The sequence below is a fragment of the Scyliorhinus torazame genome, chromosome 9 (assembly GCF_047496885.1).
Source record: "Scyliorhinus torazame isolate Kashiwa2021f chromosome 9, sScyTor2.1, whole genome shotgun sequence".
Taxonomy (NCBI): Eukaryota; Metazoa; Chordata; class Chondrichthyes; order Carcharhiniformes; family Scyliorhinidae; genus Scyliorhinus; species Scyliorhinus torazame.
This window is the reverse complement of record NC_092715.1, coordinates 16,265,567-16,285,906: the sequence shown is the minus strand read 5'-3', so window position 1 is coordinate 16,285,906 and position 20,340 is coordinate 16,265,567. Positions and strand designations below refer to the sequence as shown.

The 20,340-nt window shown below is 50.3% G+C and overlaps 1 protein-coding gene across 1 annotated transcript in view; it reads right to left on the bottom strand.

Moving 5' to 3' along the window:
* LOC140429076 (polyadenylate-binding protein-interacting protein 1-like) overlaps positions 1 to 20,340 on the bottom strand; it is a 63,283-nt gene that overhangs the window by 26,343 nt on the left and 16,600 nt on the right. The window contains exons 2-3 of the mRNA XM_072515631.1: positions 9,464 to 9,624; positions 833 to 1,036 (exon numbers count right to left, since the gene is read on the bottom strand). Of these exons, the coding sequence (XP_072371732.1) occupies positions 833 to 1,036; positions 9,464 to 9,624 (365 nt within the window). The remainder of the gene's footprint in view (positions 1 to 832; positions 1,037 to 9,463; positions 9,625 to 20,340) is intronic.

Sequence of the window (20,340 nt, the reverse complement as noted above, 5' to 3'; positions counted from 1 at the left end):
GGGTTCTATCGAAGATGGTGGCTGTTTATATTGGTCACTATAAGCTGTTGGGGATGGATTGGATTGGATTTGTTTATTGTCACGTGTACCGAGGTACAGTGAAAAGTATTTTTCTGCGAGCATCTCAACAGATCATTAAAGACATGGGAAGAAAAGGGAATAAAAGAAAATACATAATAGGGCAACACAACATATACAATGTAACTACATAAGCACTGGCATCGGATGATGCATACAGGGTGTAGTGTTAATGAAGTCAGTCCATAAGAGGGTCATTTAGGAGTCTGGTGACAGTGGGGAAGAAGCTGTTTTTGAGTCTGTTCGTGCGTGTTCTCAGGCTTCTGTATCTCCTGCCCGATGGAAGAAGTTGGAAGAGTGAGTAAGCCGGGTGGGAGGGATCCTTGATTATACTGCCCGCTTTCCCCAGGCAGCGGGAGGTGTAGATGGAGTCAATGGATGGGAGGCAGGTTCGTGTGATGGACTGGGCGGTGTCCATGACTCTCTGAAGTTTCTTGCGGTCCTGGGCCGAGCAGTTGCCATACCAGGCTGTGATGCAGCCTGATAGGGCGTTGGATTTTGTAAAAACAAACTGTTTATGTCTTTTGTAATTTCTGTATAAAACGTTAAAAACTTAAAATTAATTTCCAAAAAAACGCAACCATCTCCCCAAACGCTTCAGAAATCATAGAAATTTCATGTAGCCTCATAGCATCACTGATGCACAGAAAATCGACACACTGTAACATCCACAATATTTCATACACTTTATCTTCTTCCTCCATCCGCCCCTGGCTAAATGTCATTCACACAAACACATACTGGCAAATCTCACCTGCTGGTAGATTATTTCCACCACTTCTTGCAGTGCTTCATCAGTGTTGACCCAGCCATTCATCATCTCCGTGAATTGCACAATCTCCAGCTCAAAGCTACCAGGGTGAGAGGTCAGGAGACTCAGGAAATCCTGAAGGTAATCAGCCAATGTGAGGTCAGCGGGGATTTCAAAATCCACAAGTGCCTCGTCCGGCACAGCTTTCTGTGAAGAGATCAAGGGGAGAGAGTGCATGTAAGACAACGCAAAGTGAGGGGAGGGGGTCAGACGGTGAATGGCTGAGAAACTTGGGATAGTTTTCTGAGGCAATCATAAGAATATAAAGAGTCGTTCTGCTGAGCTTTCCTTTAGTCAGTGAAAGCAGTTGGGTGTGAAGGTTCTCTCCTCAAGTGTAAACAGGAACTGGTCATCTGGCAAAACACCAAAGATGTGGGGCCGTGCGTCTGCTGTTGAACGTGGAGCTGCCATATAAATGCAGGCAGGGTGAAGGCACTCCAGAGTCTCTGCATTGCACAGCGGAGCCAAGTGTGCTTCAAGAAGCCAGGGCTGGAAGGCAGCAAAGCACAGGGTCATCACAAAACAGAAAGTAGGGAACTCGAGAAAGGGAGCAAGAACCTTCATCAATTTTTATTTTCAACCAGAAACTCATCAGATGGAACTTAGAAAAATTATTACGGTAACAGCAGTCAGTATACGATAGAAAGCGCACGTGACAGAAGAGGAAGACCCAGAGTGGGAGTCCTGTGACAGAAAGGTAGGATCCAAAAAGGGAACCATTGGTAGAAACCATTGTGAGAGGAGCAAAGGAAGAGGCTCCAGGTTGCAGAAGAGATGGTGTGTGCTGGCTCTGTACAGGTCAAACTCAAAGAAGCTCTAGGGAGTAGCAAGGGCAGATGATTCAGTGTTGCGGGCCATTTTGACAAAGATCACTCTGTTTCAGCGTACTGGTTGAGGGGTTGGCTAGAGTAAAACTCCATCTGAGTGAGATGGTGGCCTCGTGGTAATCACTGACCCACTGGACAATCAATACATAGACCCTGGTTTGATGCTCTGGGGACACGGGTACAAATCCCACCACAGCAGCTGGTGGAATTTTCAGTAATTTTTTTTTTTTAAATTTAGAGTACCCAATTCATATTTTCCAATTAAGGGGCGTGTTCAATCCACCTACCTTGCACATCTTTGGGTTGTGGGGGCGAAACCCACACAAACACGGGGAGAATGTGCAAACTCCACACGGACAGTGACCCAGAGCCGGAATCGAACCTGGGACCTCGGCGCTGTAAGACTCCAGTGCTAACCACTGCGCCACCGTGCTGCCCTGAATTTTCAGTAATGAAATGAAATGAAAATCGCTTATTGTCACAAGTAGGCTTCAAATGAAGTTACCGTGAAAAGCCCCTAGTCGCCACATTCCGGCGCCTGTTCGGGGAGGCTGGTACGGGAATCGAACCGTGCTGCTGGCCTGCTTTCAAAGCCAGCGATTTGGCCCTGTGCTAAACAGCCCCTTACTACCATTGGTTGCCCTAAAAACCCATCTGGGTCATTAATGTCCTTGATGTGGCCTACATGTGACTCCAGACCAACAGAAGTGTTGTTGACTTTTAACTACCCTCTGAAGTGCATCAGCATGCCACTCAGTTCATGGGCAATTAGGGATGGGCAATAAATTCTGGATTTGCCAGTGCACACCCACATCGCGTTAAATTTTTATTTTATTTTTTTTAAAAGGGGTCCCGGGCTTTCCGTGGCAGCTGTGGAGTGAGTGGTCACACGTTTGGTGGCTCCCGCTCGAGGTGCAATTTCTCGGTCCTTTCCCACTAGATTTAGGGGCGTTTTGCTGGTGTGAGGCGCATGAGCACTGAGGAATTCAAGGACTCCATCGTTGGGACCGGTTTATGACAAGGAGTGTAACAAGAGGCAGCAGCTTGAGCAAACATTTATTCGAGGCGCGACACAGGAAAAGATGGCAGAGGATCGTAGCCGGTCCAGTGGTCTACCGAGCAGCGTGTTTTAATTGCAACGTTCCAGCAGCAGAGGCAGGAGGCCTCAGAAGACCTGGCAATGGTGGTGGAGCCACTAAGGGCGGCTCTCTCTCGCGGAGCAGAGGCTGGAGGTGCAGGGTCCAACAGAAGGGAACGCAGGCTGCAAAGTATGTGGCGAGTATGTTGGGGAAGTTGGTGGAGGAGGGAATAAGTAGGGAGGCCAACCTATAGAGCGGGGGGGGGGGTTTCTTTGTCTTTGTTTTGGGGGGGCGGGGGATGAGGTGAAGGGAGGGGGGGGGGGGAGGAGAAGAGATGCTGACATGGGTGGAGTTGGTGTGGCACAGTTGGTTAAGAGGAGATGGCGGTGAACATTTGGGGAGGGCCCCAAGAGTAAGCAAGGCATGGACCTGGGGGAGCTGGCTAAAGAAGGGCTGGTCGGCGAGCACCCAGCGACCCAGTTGATTACGTGGAACGTACGGAGTTTAAATGGCCCGGTCAAAAGATCCCACGTTTTCACACATTCAAGGAGTTTGAAGGCGGTCAGTGTGTTTCTTCAGGAGACCCAACTGAAGCTGCGGGACCAGACGAGGCTGAGGAAGGGCTGGGTGGTACAGGTGTTCCACTCGGGGTTGGATATGAAGACGAGGGGGGTGGCAGTGTTGATCAACAAGACGGTGGTCTTTGAGGTCTTCAGTATTGGAACCGATCCTGGGGTAGGTTCATGATGGTTAGTGGGAAGCGAGAGGAGAGGCCTGTGCTAGTGCCCCAAATTGGGGCGATGTGGATTTCTTGGGGCAGGTTCCAGGGAAGATTCCAGACCTGGGCACGCACCCACTGATTATGGGGTGAGATTTTAACACTGTTCTGGATCCAAGGTTGGACCCTAGATCACTGAAGGTTTCGGCTAACACGAATTTAGAGTGCCCAAATCCTTTTTTTTTTCAATTAAGGGGCAGTTTAGCGTGGTCAATACACCTACCCTATTCATCTATGGGTTGTGGGGGCTGAGACCTGTGCAGACATGGGGAGAATGGGCAAACTCCACACACTGACCCAGGGCCGGGATCGAAACAGGGACCTTGGTGCTGTGAGGCAGCAGTGCTAACCACCGTGCCACCATGCCCCCCCTACGGCACAGGAGCTGTTGAGGTTTATGGAGTGTTTGAGGGAGGGGAAACCCATGGCAGTTAAAGGCTGAGGGCAAAGGAGTTTTCGCACTTAGCACACGTGCACCCGGTGTACCCCTGAAATGATTCCTTAGACAAGGCGTTGTTGGCGGGGGTGGTTGGATCGGAGTGTTCGGCGATCGGGGTCTCTGACCACGCGCCGCGCTGGGTGGATTTGCGAGTAGTGCAGGGGGAGGTTCAGCGGCCGTGATGGAAGTTGGATGTGGTAACTGGCAGACAAGGGGCTTAGTGAGAGGATGAGGGTGGCCATCCAAAATTCTGTGGAGCTGAATACTACAGGGGAGCTGAAAGTGGTGGTAAGGGGGGGAGATTATATCGATTTGGGCGCAGAGGGAGAGAGCGGAGCAAGCTGAGAGGCTGAGGTTGGTGGAGGACATTCGGAGGGTGGACCCAGAGGTATTTGGTGACACCTGAGGAGACATTACTGAAGGAGGCGCAGAATTTGGGCTGGTGTCCACTGGTAAGGCGATGGGGCAATTGCAGAGAGTTAGAGGGGCGGTTTGCGAGTATGGGTAGAAAGTGAGTAGGATGCTTGCACATCAGTTGAGGAAGCAGGCGGTGGCGCGAGAGATTGGTAGCGTGAGGGACGAGATGGGCACAGTGGCATCGGAGCCGGAAGGGGAATGGGGTTTTTGAGACCTTTTGTCAGAGGTTGTATATCTCAGAGCCTCCAATAGGGGATGAAAGGATGAGGCGATTTTTGGATGGGTTGGAGTTGCCAAGGGTGGAGGAGGTGAAGATGCAGGGATTGGGGGCCCCGATTGGGCCAAGGGAGGTGACGGACTGCGTGGGGGCAATGCAGGTGGGGAAGACCCCTGGCCAGATGAGTGCCCAGTCAAGTTTTATCCGAAGTTTGGGTTGGAGCTGGGGCCCTGCTAGTTGGTACATATAATGAGTCGAGGGTGAGGGGGGAGCTCCCCTCCCCATGCTGCCGCAGACGCGGAGCAGTGTGGATCGTACTGCCTGATCTCGCGGATTGAAGTTGTTGCCGAAGGCACTGGGTGGAGGATTGCATGCCGGGGGTGATAAGAGAGGAGCAGATAGGGTTTGGGAAGCTGTCGGTGAATATACGGAGGCTGCTTAATGTTATTATGATGCCCTCCGAGGGCCAAGAAGTGGAAGTGGTGACAATGGACGTGGAGAAGGTGTTCGATCGGTTTGAATGGACGTATCTGTTTGAGGTGCGAGGTCGGTTCGGGTTTGGACAGGGGTTTGTGGATTGGGTTAGGCTACTGTATAAGGCACCTAGGGTGAATGTGCGGACGAACAAGGTCATCTCAAATTACTTTGGGTTGCACTGGGGCCTGCTCTCCCACTGCTTTTGCCCTCGTAATAGCGCCATTGGCAATGGCGCTTCGAGGACCGAAGGGGGGTTGGGGGGGGGGGGGGGGGGGGGGGAGAGCACTGAGTTTCTTTGCATGCAGATGATGTCCTATTGTGTGTTTTGGACCCGGTTGGGAGCTTCGATAGGATCACGGGGATTCTGGGTGAGTTTGGCTGTTTTTCGGGGAACAAGCTGAATATGGGGAGAAGCGAGGTGTTCTCAACTAATGCACGGGGACAGGAGAGGAGGGTGGGGGTACTGCCATTTCGGTTGTGGGAGCGAGTTTTCGGCATCTTGGGATACAGGTGGGATGGAGTCGGGCCCAGTTGCACAAGCTGAACTTGGCGCGGCTGGTGGAGGGAATGAAGGCGGATTTCACGAGGTAGGATGTGCTGCCATTGTCTTTGGCGAGGCGGTTGCAGATGATGAAGATGTCGAAGTTTTTGCCTGTATTTCAGAACTTCCCGATTTTTGTTCCCAAGTCCTTTTCTAGAAAGGTGAATGAGTTTTGTGTGGGCTGTGGAAGGCTCCGCAGGTGAGGAGGGTGTTTTTGGAGAGGGACCGAGTTGTTTCGGAGGGTGACTGTGTCCTCGCAGTGTATCAGGCGAAGTCTCATCCAATTTAACGTGGTGCAAAGAGCCAACATGATGGTATCGATCTTGAATCTTGGTGTGGCAGATATATGTGCAGGGAAGGGGGCCAGCACACCACGTACATATGTTTTGGGCGTGTCCGAGGTTTTGGAAGGGATTTTCGGATGTAACGTCAGAAGGTTTTGGGGGTAGAGATAGTTCCAAGTCCCGGCCTTTGTCTCCCTGATAGCCCGGGGATGGATTTTGCTGTGTTGGCGGGACCCGGAGCCGCCAGGGACGGGGGTATGGGTGAGTGATTTGGCAGAGATCGTGCATTTGGAAGAAATTAATTTTGCCATGCGAGGGGTGGAGGAGTTCACCTAGAGGTAGAAGCTGCTTATCTACTTCTTTAAGGAGTATTGAGTCATCAGCGGGGGGTGAGGTTATTTTATTTTTTGTTTAGGCTTAAACAGAGAGAGAGAGAGAGGGGGGGAGTGGGAAAAGGAAGATGGGTGTCAGGGTGGCAGCAAGATGAGGGAGGGCTGTTGTTGGGGGGGGGGGACATAGGGTGGGGTGGGGGTGGGCGGTTTATTACCCGTGACCGCGGTTGGCTTTTGTATTTTTGTAATTATGTATATGTTTAAAATGCCTTCGATAAAATGTTTTTCAAAAAAAAAAAAGGTGTCCCCATCAAACACTGCCAGGACAGGTACAGCACAGGGTTCGATACAGAGTAAAGCTTCCTCCACAATGTCCCCATCAAACACTCCCAGGGCAGGGACAGCACGGGGTTAGATACAGAGTAAAGCTCCCTCTCCACTGTCTCCATCAAACACTCCCAGGACCGGTACAGCATGGGGTTAGATACAGAGTAAAGCTCCCTCTACACTGTCCCCATCAAACACTCCCAGGACAGGTGCAGCACGGGGTTAGATACAGAGTAAAGCTCCCTCCACAATGTCCCCATCAAACACTCCCAGGACAGGGACAGCACGGGGTTAGATACAGAGTAAAGCTCCCTCTACACTGTCCCCATCAAACACTCCCAGGACAGGTGCAGCACGGGGTTAGATACCGAGTAAAGCTCCCTCTACACTGTCCCCATCAAATACTCACAGGACAGGTGCAGCACAGGGTTAGATACAGAGTAAAGTTCCCTCTCCACTGTCCCCATCAAACACTCCCAGGACAGGTACAGCACAGGGTTAGATACAAGATATGTTTCAGAACTTATTTTACAATGGAACTTCACAGCCATCAGACTGGACATAATTCAACACAGATCACAAGAGCGGCACTGGTGCCTCACAGCGTCAGGGACCCGGTTTTTGGTGACTGTGCGCAGTTTGCACTTTCTCCCCGTATCTGTGTGGGTTTCCCAGGGTGAACAAAGAAATGTACAGCACAGGAACAGGCCCTTCGGCTCTCCAAGGCCATGCCGACCATGCTGCCCGACTAAACTACAATCTTCTACACTTCCTGGGTCCGTATCCCTCTATTCCCATCCTATTCATGTATTTGTCAAGATGCCCCTTAAATGTCACTATCGTCCCTGCTTCCACCACCTCCTCCGGTAGCGAATTCCAGGCACCCACTACCCTCTGCGTAAAAAACTTGCCTCGTACATCTACTCTAAACCTTGCCCCTCTCACCTTAAACCTATGCCCCCTAGTAATTAACCCCTCTACCCCGGGGAAAAGCCTCTGACTATCCACTCTGTCTATGCCCCTCATAATTTTGTAGACCTCTATCAGGTCGCCCCTCAACCTCCTTCGTTCCAGTGAGAACAAACCGAGTTTATTCAACCGCTCCTCATAGCTAATGCCCTCCATACCAGGCAACATTCTGGTAAATCTCTTCTGCACCCTCTCTAAAGCCTCCACATCCTTCTGGTAGTGTGGCGACCAGAATTGAACACTATACTCCAAGTGTGGCCTAACTAAGGTTCTATACAGCTGCAACATGACTTGCCAATTCTTATACTCAATGCCCCAGCCAATGAAGGCAAGCATGCCGTATGCCTTCTTGACTACCTTCTCCACCTGTGTTGCCCCTTTCAGTGACCTGTGGACCTGTACTCCTAGATCTCTTTGACTTTCAATACTCTTGAGGGTTCTGCCATTCACTGTATACTCCCTACCTGCATTAGACCTTCCAAAATGCATTACCTCACATTTGTCCGGATTAAACTCCATCTGCCATCTCTCCGCCCAAGTCTCCAAACAATCTAAATCCTGCTGTATCCTCCAACAGTCCTCATCGCTATCCGCAATTCCACCAACCTTTGTGTCGTCTGCAAACTTACTAATCAGACCAGTTACATTTTCCTCCAAATCATTTATATATACTACAAACAGTAAAGGTCCCAGCACTGATCCCTGTGGAACACCACTGGTCACAGCCCTCCAATTAGAAAAGCATCCTTCCATTGCTACTCTCTGCCTTCTATGGCCTAGCCAGTTCTGTATCCACCTTGCCAGCTCACCCCTGATCCCGTGTGACTTCACCTTTTGTACTAGTCTACCATGAGGGACCTTGTCAAAGGCCTTACTGAAGTCCATATAGACAACATCCACTGCCCTACCTGCATCAATCATCTTAGTGACCTCCTCGAAAAACTCTATCAAGTTAGTGAGACACGACCTCCCTTCACAAAACCATGCTGCCTCTCACTAATACGTCCATTTGCTTCCAAATGGGAGTAGATCCTGTCTCGAAGAATTCTCTCCAGTAATTTCCCTACCACTGAAGTAAGGCTCACCGGCCTGTAGTTCCCTGGATTATCCTTGCTACCCTTCTTAAACAGAGGAACAACATTGGCTATTCTCCAGTCCTCCGGGACATCCCCTGAAGACAGTGAGGATCCAAAGATTTCTGTCAAGGCCTCCGCAATCTCCTCTCCAGCCTCCTTCAGTATTCTGGGGTAGATCCCATCAGGACCTGGGGACTTATCTACCTTAATATTTTTTAAGACACCCAACACCTCGTCTTTTTGGATCTCAATGTGACCCAGGTGGTCCGGTTTCATCCCACAGTCCAAAGATGTGAAGGTTGGGTGGGTCGGCCATGCTAGAATTGGCCATTAGTGCCCCAAGTGTCGGTTCAGTGGGGTTACAGGGATCGGGAAAGGGAATGGTCCTTGGAGGGTTGCTCTTTCAGAGGGTCAGTGCAGACTCGATGGGCTGAAATGGCCTTCTTCTGCACTGTAGGGATTCTATGATTCGAAAAAGATCTAAGGCCATGGCAAATTCTTCATCACTATTTTTGATATTTGAATATAACAAACACGATGAATGGGAAAGGTGAGCCAAATTAGCCTCCGGCTGTGCTACCTGATTTGATGACCCTGTTGCCTGGATCACGGTCAGGCTGGGAATGATCAAGTCATTGCAACCACAGGACCCGAGACCTTGGCTGTCCGGGACAGGTGACTCCATGAATTTGAGCAGCACTCCAGCCTTAAACCAACCAGAACAAGTTAGAAGCATCTGAACAATATTTAATCTTTTTGTGCTTTCAGCAGGTGAACAGGCTGCTAAACCATACCTTATCTCCATACTCACCGCCACAAAGCCTGGTGGATAGAACTCTGGTGCACTGGCTGATAGTTTTGATTGGATGGTGAATACTTCCATCCTCTGTGGCTTAACCATGGCAGTGTTTGTGCTGTGTGACAGATACTGGTCATGTGGTCCCAATGCCGTTTGCCCTCGGCTGATGCTATCTGCAAAATTACAAAATGAAAAATTGGTCTCGATTTTTTTCTGCTCCGAGTTCCTCCCACCAGCTCCGGGAGCACCCCAAAAATAATTCTCCACTAAATTTCTCACTTACACTCACTGAACCCTGATACAGCACTGGGTTAGATACAGAGTAAAGCACCCTCTACACCGTCCCCATCAAACACTCCCAGGACAGGTACAGCACGGGGTTAGATACAGAGTAAAGCTCCCTCTACACCGCCCCCATCAAACACTCACACGACAGCTACAGCACAGGGTTGGATACAGAGTAAAGCGCCCTCTACACCGTCCCCATCAAACACACTCACAACAGCTACAGCACAGGGTTAGATACAGAGTAAAGCGCCCTCTACACTGTCCCCATCAAACACTCCCAGGACAGGTACAGCACAGGGTTCGATACAGAGTAAAGCGCCCTCTACACCGTCCCCATCACTCTCAGGACAGGTACAGCACGGGGTTAGATGCAGAGTAAAGCTCCCTCTACACCGTCCCCATCAAACACTCACACGACAGCGACAGCACAGGGTTAGATACAGAGTAAAGCTCCCTCTACACTGTCCCCATCAAACACTCCCAGGACAGGTACAGCATGGGGTTAGATACAGAGTAAAGCTCCCTTTACATCGTCCCCATCAAACACTCCCAGGACAGGTACAGCATGGGGTTAGATACAGAGTAAAGCTCCCTCTACACTGTCCCCATCAAACACTCCCAGGACAGGTACAGCATGGGGTTAGATACAGAGTAAAGCTCCCTTTACATCGTCCCCATCAAACACTCCCAGGGCAAGTACAGCACAGGGTTAGCTACAGAGTAAAGCCCCCTACACTGTCCCCATCAAACACTCCCAGGACAGGTACAGCATGGGGTTAGATACAGAGTAAAGCTCCCTCTACACTGACCCCATCAAACACACCCAGGACAGGTACAGCATGGGGTTAGATACAGAGTAAAGCTCCCTCTACACTGTCCCCATCAAACACTCCCAGGACAGGTACAGCATGGGGTTAGATACAGAGTAAAGCTCCCTCTACACTGACCCCATCAAACACTCCCAGGACAGGTACAGCACAGAGAGGTCTGTGAGTACAGAGTACAGCTGGAAAGCCTCAGTAATCCTGTTCAGTCACAAATATACTCAACTTGCTGATACTATCAGATCCTGTCAGGATTTACCCAACAAAAATCTGCATTTTAATAGTGACTTTAACATAATAAAATGACCCACGTGTTATATTGGAGCATTATAAAACAGAATTCAACACAGCCATCCTAATAAGGAGACAGGGGAGCTGATGAAGGATCCTTCGAACCCTCAGACCAAAAAGATAAACCAGGCAATGAGGGGGGAAATTGCAATCAGGGCTAAATAAATGAGCTGGACTTGGTGAGACAGACTGCCAGCCTAAATGTTAAATAATCCATGAGCATTTCAGCCACACATGTACAACTCCACCTGATAACGTCAGTGGTAATTAAACTCCTCACATGGAGCATTTTCAACAAGACGACAGCTGTGTGACAGGTGCATTCAAGGCTTCACAGCCAATGGGTAAAGATTCTGACTAACAGGAATTGTCATTTTTAAAAATTAATTTATAGGATGTGGGCGTCGCTCGTTGGACCAGCATTTACTGCCCATTCCTAGTTGCCCTTCAAAAGGTGATGGTGAGTTGCCTTCTTGTACCGCTGCAGTCCCCGAGGTTTAGGTACACCCACAGTGCTGTTAGGGAGGGTGTTTGAGGATCTTTCCCAAGCGACAGTGAAGGAACAGTGATATATTTCCAAGTCAGGGTGGTGAGTGACTTGGAGGGGAACCTCCAGGTGGTGGGATTCCCAGGTATCTGCTGCTCTTGACCTTCAAGATGGTAGTGGTCGCGGGTTTGGAAGGTACTGCCTCATGAACCTTGTTGAGTTACTGCAGTGCACCTTGTAGGCGGTACACACGGCTGCCATTGTTCATCATGGTGTAGGGATTGTTTGTGGAAGGGGTAACAATCGAGCGGGCTTTGCCCTGAATGATATAGAGCTCGAGTGTTGTTGGAGCTGCACTCACCAGACAAGTGGAGAGTATTTAATTAGATACAGATTTATTATCACGTGTACGGAGGTACAGTGAAAAGTATTGTTTTGTGTGCTGTCCAGACAGAAGTTCCATACATGAAAAATATAGTACGAAGTCTTACAACACCAGGTTAAAGTCCAACAGGTTTGTTTCGATGTCACTATGCCAAACAATGCTAGGAATGCGAGCATTAGCAGGTGATTAAATCTTTACAGATCAAAGATTTAATCACCTGCTAATGCTCGCATTCCTAGCATTGTTTGGCATCTTTGAATTTGTCTATATATGTGTTTCTGGAACAGACCTCTTCATTCACCCGAGGAAGGAGCAGCGCTCCGAAAGCTAGTGACATCGAAACAAGCCTGTTGGACTTTAACCTGGTGTTGTAAGACTTCGTACTGTGCTCACCCCAGTCCAACGCCGGCATCTCCACATCATGAAAAATATAGGACATACGATAAATACACAATGTAAATACATAGGCCTAACATTGGGTGAAGCATATTGTGTGCAGTACTACTCTAGAAAAGATGTGATAAGAGTTCAGTTCAGTCCATAAGAGGGCCATTCAGAAGTCTGGTAACAGTGGGGAAGAAGCTGTTTTTGAATCTGTTTCATAGATTATCATAGACTTTACAGTGCAGGAGGCCATTCGGCCCATCGAGTCTGCACCGGCTCTTGGAAAGAGCACCCTACCCAAGGTCAACACCTCCACCCTATCCCCATAACCCAGTAAGCCCACCCAACACTCGAGGGCAATTTTGGACACTAAGGCAATTGATCATGGCCAATCCACCTAACCTGCACATCTTTGGACTGTGGGAGGAAACCGGAGCACCCGGAGGAAACCCACGCACACACGGGGAGGATGTGCAGACTCCGCACAGACAGTGACCCAAGCTGGAATCGAACCTGGGACCCTGGAGCTGTGAAGCAATTGTGCTATCCACAATGCTACCGTGCTGCCCATAAAAATATAAATCCCACCAGCTGCCGTGGTGGGATTTGAACCTGTGCCCCCAGAGCGTCAGCCTGGGCCTCTGGATCACTGGTTCAGTTACATCACCACTGCACCAACATCTCCCCTAGCATGGTGCATGTTTTCAGAATTTTGTATTTTCTACCCAATGGAAGGAGTGAAAGAGAGAATAATCTGGATGGGAGGGGTCTTTGATTATGCTGCACGCTTTCCCAAGGCAGCGGGAGGTGTAGACAGAGTCAATGGATGGGAGGCGGGTTCGCATGATGGGCTGTGTTCACGGCTCTGTGTACAACCTTGGGCCGAGCAGTTGCCATACCAGGCTGTGATGTAGCCAGATACTGCACTGCACTGCAAATTCTATGATAATCTATGATAGGATGTTTTCCATGGTTTATCTATAAACATTGGTAAGAGTCAATGAGGACATGCCAAATTTCCTTTGTTTCCTGAGTAAGTATAGGCACTGTTATGCTTTCTTGGGAGGAGCGTTGAGGTGGTTATCCAGGACAGGACCACATAGTGGGTACACTGAGGAATTTGAAGCTGTCAACCATCTCCACCTTGGCACCATTGTTGCTGACAGGGGTGTGTACCATACTTTACTTCCTGAAGTCATTGACCAGATCTTTAGTTTTGCTGATGTTGAGGGAGATTGTCATTGCACCACGCCACTGAGTTCTCTATATCTCCCTCCTGTACTCTAGACTCTTCGTTGTTCTGAGATCCGACCCACTATGGTCGTGTCGACAGCAAACGTATAGATGGAGTTGGGCGCCAAATTTTGCCAGTCATGTGTGTACAGGGAACATAGTAGGGGGGCAAGTATAGAGCCTTGCGGTGCCCCGGTATTGAATATTGTGGAGGAGGTGTTGTTGTTTATCCTTACTGAATGTGGTCTATGGGTCAGGAAGTCGAGCATCCAGTTGCAGTGGGATGAGCCAAGTCCTAGGCTTTGGAGCTTTGATATGAGTTCGGCTGGGATTATGGTGTTGAAAGCGGAGCTGCAGTCACTGAATAGGAGTCCGACATAGGAGTTCTTGTTGTCAGGATGCTCCAGGGATGAGTGTAGGGCCAGAGAGATGGCGTCTGCTGTGACCGGTTGTAGGGGTATGCAAATTGCAGGGGCTCAAGGCATTCTGGGAGTACGAAGTTGCTGTGTCTCATGACCAACCTCTCGAAACACTTCATAATGATCGGTGTCGAGGCCTCCGGGTGGCAGTCATTGAGGCACGTTGCCTGGTTCTTCTTGGCACTGGTATGATGGTGCTCTTCTTGAAGCAGGTGGCGACCTCGGAACGGAGTAGGGAGAGGTTGAAGATGTCCGCAAACACACCCAGCAGTTTGTCCACGTCGGATCGGAGTGCACTGCCAGGGACCCAATCAGGACCCGTTGCTTTCCGTGGGTTCACTTTCAAGAAGGCCGATCTGACTTCTGAGGCTGTGACAGTAGGTATGGGTGTGTCCGAGGCTGTTGGGGCAATTGTAAACGGTTTGTTGGCTTCCTGCTCAAAACGAGCATAGAATGCATTTTCATTGGGTGGGGGTTGCCAGGGATTCGACTCGGCTTTGTTTTGTAGCCCATTATATTGCCACAACTGACAAGTGTCCATGTCGTTAGTGACTCTAGCTTAGTCTGGTTTATCTCGTATTATCTCATTCCACTCGTCTTGTGCCTTGTAGATGGCGGACAGGCTTTGGGAGTCAGGAGGCGAGTGACTCGCCGTAGGATTCCTAATCTTTGACTTGCTCTGGTAGCCACATCTTGTAGATGGTCATTGCCTACCACGTTTGTGGTGCGAATGTAACTTGCACTTGTCAGCCCAAGCCTGGATATTGTCCAGGTCTTGCTGCATTTGGACAGGGACTGCTTCATTATCTGAGGAGTTGCGAATGGTGCTGAACATTGTGCAGTCATCATCGAACATCCCCACTTCTGACCTTATGATGGAAGAGAGGTCATTAGTGAAGCAGCTGAAGGTGGTTGGGCCCAAGACACTACCCTGAGGAACTCCTGCAGTGATATCCTGGAGCTGAGATGATTAACTTCCAACTACCACCACCACCTTCCTTTGTGCCAGGTATGACTCTAGCCAGCGGAGAATTTCCCCCTGATTCCCATTGACTCGGGTTTTGCTAGGGTTCCTTGATGGCCACCTACTGGCTCACCAGCTGAGAAAGCAGACAGCCACGAGGGAAATAGCGCAGATAAGAATGAATGGAGGCAGACTGGTAACCGAGCAAGAGGTCAACCGGGCATTTGGGACCTTCTACCAAAGGCTGTACACTCCCGAGCCCCCTGACGGGGACGCCGGGTGAAACAGTTCCTCGATGGACTGGATTATGCCAGTTGTGGGGGAGGACAGGCAGGGGGAACTGGAAGCACCAATAAATCTGGGAGAAATCATGGAGAGCATCAGCTCCATCATGCAGGTGGGGCAGGCACTGGGATCAGACGGGTTCCCGGTGGACTTCTATAAAGAAGTACACACAAGCCCTGGCCCCACATCTAAAGGACATGTTCACAGACTCGCTTGCGAGGGCACCCTGCTTCCTATGCTAACACAACTAAGGGGCAGCATGGTAGCATGGTGGTTAGCACAATTGCTTCACAGCTCCAGGGTCCCAGGTTAGATTCCAGCTTGGGTCGCTGTCTGTGCGGAGTCTGCACATCCTCCCCGTGTGTGCGTGGGTTTCCTCCGGGTGCTCCGGTTTCCTCCCACAGTCTAAAGATGTGCAGGTTAGGTGGATTGGCCATGATAAATTGCCCCTTAGTGTCCAAAATTGCCCTTAGTGTTGGGTGGGGTTACTGGGTTATGGGATAGGGTGGAGGTGTTGACCTTGGGTAGGGTGCTCTTTCCAAGAGCCGGCGCAGACTCGATGGGCCGAATGGCCTCCTTCGGCACTGTAAATTCTATGGAAACAGGCCACGATGTCGCTGATGCCCAAAAAAGACAAAGAACCGCCGGAATGCAGATCAGACAGACCCATTTCGCTGCTCAATGTAGATGCGTGAAAGTCCTGGCCAAGAGACTGGAGTACTGCATAACAGAGGTGGCCACAGAGGACCAACCAGTCGGGCTTTGTCAAGGGTAGGCAGCTAACTGTGGACATCAGGCGACTGTTGAATGTGATAATGAGCACCCCCCCTCCCACATCTCCCTGGACACAGAAAAGGCATTCGACAGAGTCGAGTGGAAGTACCTCTTCAAAGTACTGGAGCGGTTTAGGGCAAGCAGGGTTCACCTCCCTGTACAACTCTTCCAAGGCAAGCTTTCCAACACCACCTGCTCTGAATACTTCCACCTGCAGAGGCACACGGCAGGGATGCCCATTGTCCCCGCTCCGGTTAGCCCTAGCAATTGAACCTCTGCCGATCGCACTGCCAGATGCAAAAAGCTGGAACGGCATCCAAAGGGGAGGCAGAGAGCACAGAGTCTCATTCTATGCAATGCCCTGCTCCTCTACATCTCAGAACCACAGAAAGGCTTGAGAACAATCATGCAGCTCCTGGAAGAGTTCAGAATCTTCTTGGTTCCGTACCAGCCTCCCCGAACAGGCGCCGGAATGTGGCAACTAGGGGCTTTTCACAGTAACTTCATTTGAAGCCTACTTGTGACAGTAAGCGATTTTCATTTCATTTTTTTGTTTTCGTAATAAACTTAACCTGGGCAAGAGCGAGGCATTCTTGGTGAACCCAAACGGGGGAGGGACAGAGCTTGAGGGGCTCCCATTCAAACTAGCACAAATCAAAGTCTGCTACCTGGGGATCCAGACGGCCTGGGACTGGAAACAGATCCATAAGTGGAATCTGACCAACCTCGTGGAGGAAGTCAAAAAAGGCCCGACAGAGATGGGACACACTGCAGCTCTCCCTGGCGGGGAGAGTGCAGACGATCAAAATGAACGTACTGCCCAGCTTCCTCTTCCTGTTCAGATCCATACCGATCTTCGTCCCCAAGGCCTTCTTCCAGAACATTGATCAGCACACTCGGCTAAATCGCTGGCTTTTAAAGCAGACCAAGGCAGGCCAGCAGCACGGTTCAATTCCCGTACCAGCCTCCCCGAACAGGCGCCGGAATGTGGAGACTAGGGGCTTTTCACAGTGACTTCATTGAAGCCTACTTGTGACAATAAGCGATTTTCATTTCATTTCGTTTTCATGATCATGGCGTTTGTGTGGTGGGGGGTAAGAATCCAAGAATCCCCTAATCAACACTGCAGAGGAGAAAACAGCAACGGCAGAGAGAGTGAGGCATGGATACACAAACCCACCACTGAATGGGTGAGGATGGAGGAATCTTCCTGCAAGGGATAGACCCTCCGGGCCCTCGCTACGGCAGCTCTCCCATATTCCCGACCACCCCCGCCCGACGAAACACAAATCCTGCCCAGTGGTGGTAGCTGCACTAAGGACATGGAACCAAATGAGGCAACATTTCGGTTTGACTGAGGTGTCCCCCATCCACAGAAACCATAAATTCCCACTAGCCATGCGCGACACCACTTTCATAAAATGGACACAGAAAGGGGGACGCTAACAATTAGGGGCTTACACGTGGGAGACAGACTAGCGACACTGAGCGAACTGATGGAGGACCTGGAACTACGGACAGGACAAGAACTTTCCTTGACAGAAATCTTTGGATCCTCGCTGTCTTCAGGGGATGTCCCGGAGGACTGGAGAATAGCCAATGTTGTTCCTCTGTTTAAGAAGGGTAGCAAGGATAATCCCGGGAACTACAGGCCAGTGAGCCTTACTTCAGTGGTAGGGAAACTACTGGAGAGAATTCTTCGAGACAGGATCTACTCCCATTTGGAAGCAAATGGACGTATTAGTGAGAGGCAGCACGGTTTTGTGAAGGGGAGGTCGTGTCTCACTAACTTGATAGAGTTTTTCGAGGAGGTCACTAAGATGATTGATGCAGGTAGGGCAGTGGATGTTGTCTATATGGACTTCAGTAAGACCTTTGACAAGGTCCCTCATGGTAGACTAGTACAAAAGGTGAAGTCACACGGGATCAGGGGTGAGCTGGCAAGGTGGATACAGAACTGGCTAGGCCATAGGAGGCAGAGAGTAGCAATGGAAGGATGCTTTTCTCATTGGAGGGCTGTGACCAGTGGTGTTCCACAGGGATCAGTGCTGGGACCTTTGCTCTTTGTAGTATATATAAATGATTTGGAGGAAAATGTAACTGGTCTGATTAGTAAGTTTGCAGACGACACAAAGGTTGGTGGAATTGCGGATAGCGATGAGGACTGTCGGAGGATACAGCAGGATTTAGAATGTTTGGAGACTTGGGCAGAGAGATGGCAGATGGAGTTTAATCCGGACAAATGTGAGGTAATGCATTTTGGAAGGTCTAATGCAGGCAGGGAATATACAGTGAATGGTAGAACCCTCAAGAGTATTGAAAGTCAAAGAGATCTAGGAGTACAGGTACACAGGTCATTGAAAGGGGCAACACAGGTGGAGAAGGTAGTCAAGAAGGCATACGGCATGCTTGCCTTCATTGGCCGGGGCATTGAGTATAAGAATTGGCAAGTCATGTTGCATCTGTATAGAACCTTAGTTAGGCCATACTTGGAGTATAGTGTTCAATTCTGGTCGCCACACTACCAGAAGGATGTGGAGGCTTTAGAGAGGGTGCAGAAGAGATTTACCAGAATGTTGCCTGGTATGGAGGGCATTAGCTATGAGGAGCGGTTGAATAAACTCGGTTTGTTCTCACTGGAACGAAGGAGGTTGAGGGGAGACCTGATAGAGGTATACAAAATTATGAGGGGCATAGACAGAGTGGATAGTCAGAGGCTTTTCCCCAGGGTAGAGGGGTCAATTACTAGGGGGCATAGGTTGAAGGTGAGAGGGGCAAGGTTTAGAGTAGATGTACGAGGCAAGTTTTTTACGCAGAGGGTAGTGGGTGCCTGGAACTCGCTACCGGAGGAGGTGGTGGAAGCAGGGACGATAGTGACATTTAAGGGGCATCTTGACAAATACATGAATAGGATGGGAATAGAGGGATACGGACCCAGGAAGTGTAGAAGATTGTAGTTTAGTCGGGTAGCATGGTCGGCACGGGCTTGGAGGGCCGAAGGGCCTGTTCCTGTGCTGTAATTTCTTTGTTCTTTGTTAGGCACCTTCAGGTGAAGCACTTTCTCGGCAAGGAGAAAATAGGATACCCCAGGGCCCCTGAGACCACCCTACTAGTGGACCTGATAAACACAGACAGTAAGGAAGAGGGGAACTGCGGGAAAATCTACGGACAGCTACTGGACAGGGCGAGACTACCACTGGACGAAGCCAGATGAAAATGGGGGGGGGGGGGGGGGGGGACTGGGCTGGGGACTTTGGAGCGAAGCACTGAGCAGGGCCAACTCCCTGTCCTCCTGCGCAAAGCTCAGCCTCATGCAGTTTAAAGTGGTGCAGAGCGCACCTGACCAGAACCCGAATGAACAGGTTCTTCCCGGAGGTGGCAGGCAAATGTGAACGGTGCCAGGGAGGCCCAGTTAACCACACAAACATGTTCTGGGCTTGCCTCAGACTTGTAGGGTTCTGGATAGCCTTCTTCGAGGCAATGTCCAAGGTTGTGGGGGTGAGGGTGGGGCCGTGCCCGAGAGTGGCAATCTTCGGGGTATCGGAGCAGCCAGAACCACACAGGGGGAAGGGGGCCGGCGCCCTTGCTTTCGCTTCCCTAATCGCACGCCGGAGAATCCTGCTCGGCTGGTGATCAGCAGCACCACCCACAGCTGCAGACTGGCTGGCAGACCTGGCGGAATTTCTCCATCTGGAGAAGTTCAAGTACAACATCCGAGGGTCGGAAGAAGGCTTCCTCAAAGCAGCGACCAAGGAAAGAGTGAGAGACGGGGGAGGCTAGACAGAAATACACAACACTAAGAGGTACAAAGGGAAGTGGGGGGGGGGGGGGGGGGGGGGTGGAGGAAACTCAGGGGAACCACAGGAAGAAGCATGGAGGAAGGGGAGGGGGAGAGGAAGAGGATATATCAAGAAAAATTGTCTGTACATAAGAATTGCATAAACTGTAAATATCGGACGCAAAGTTTTAATATGTAAAATTGAAAATGCCAATAAAAATACTTTAAAAAGGACTTCTGGGTGCGGCGATGACCAGCTGAGTCGCACGTTTCGGCAGCTCCCGGTGAAAGGGACTTTTGGGCTCTTGATAGGTGCCCCAACGGCAATTTTGACGGCTAAAAACACTGTGCGGTAAACCAGAAGGGTGTTCCCCCTGGACACGGATGGAAAAAGGAGGAGAAAGTGGCCGGATTGCAGTGGATCCTTTAGAACAGCGGCAAGGAAGGCAAGCAAAAACCAAGATGGCGTCGGAAGGTGGCAGTTTCACATGGGGCCCTGAACAACAAGAGTTTTTGAAATGCTGTGTGGAAGAGCTCAAAAAGGAAACGAAGAAAGAGCTGTTGGCCCCGATACTACAGGCGATCGAACGGCTAAAGGAGGAACAAAAGACCCAGGAGCGGGAGCTTCGGGTCGTGAAGGCAAAGGCAGCCGAGAATGAGGACGACATACAGGGCCTGGTGGTGAAGACGGAGACGCATGAGGCACATCAGAAACGATGTGTGGAAAGGTTGGAGGCACTGGAGAACAATGCAAGGAGGAACAACCTGAGGATTCTT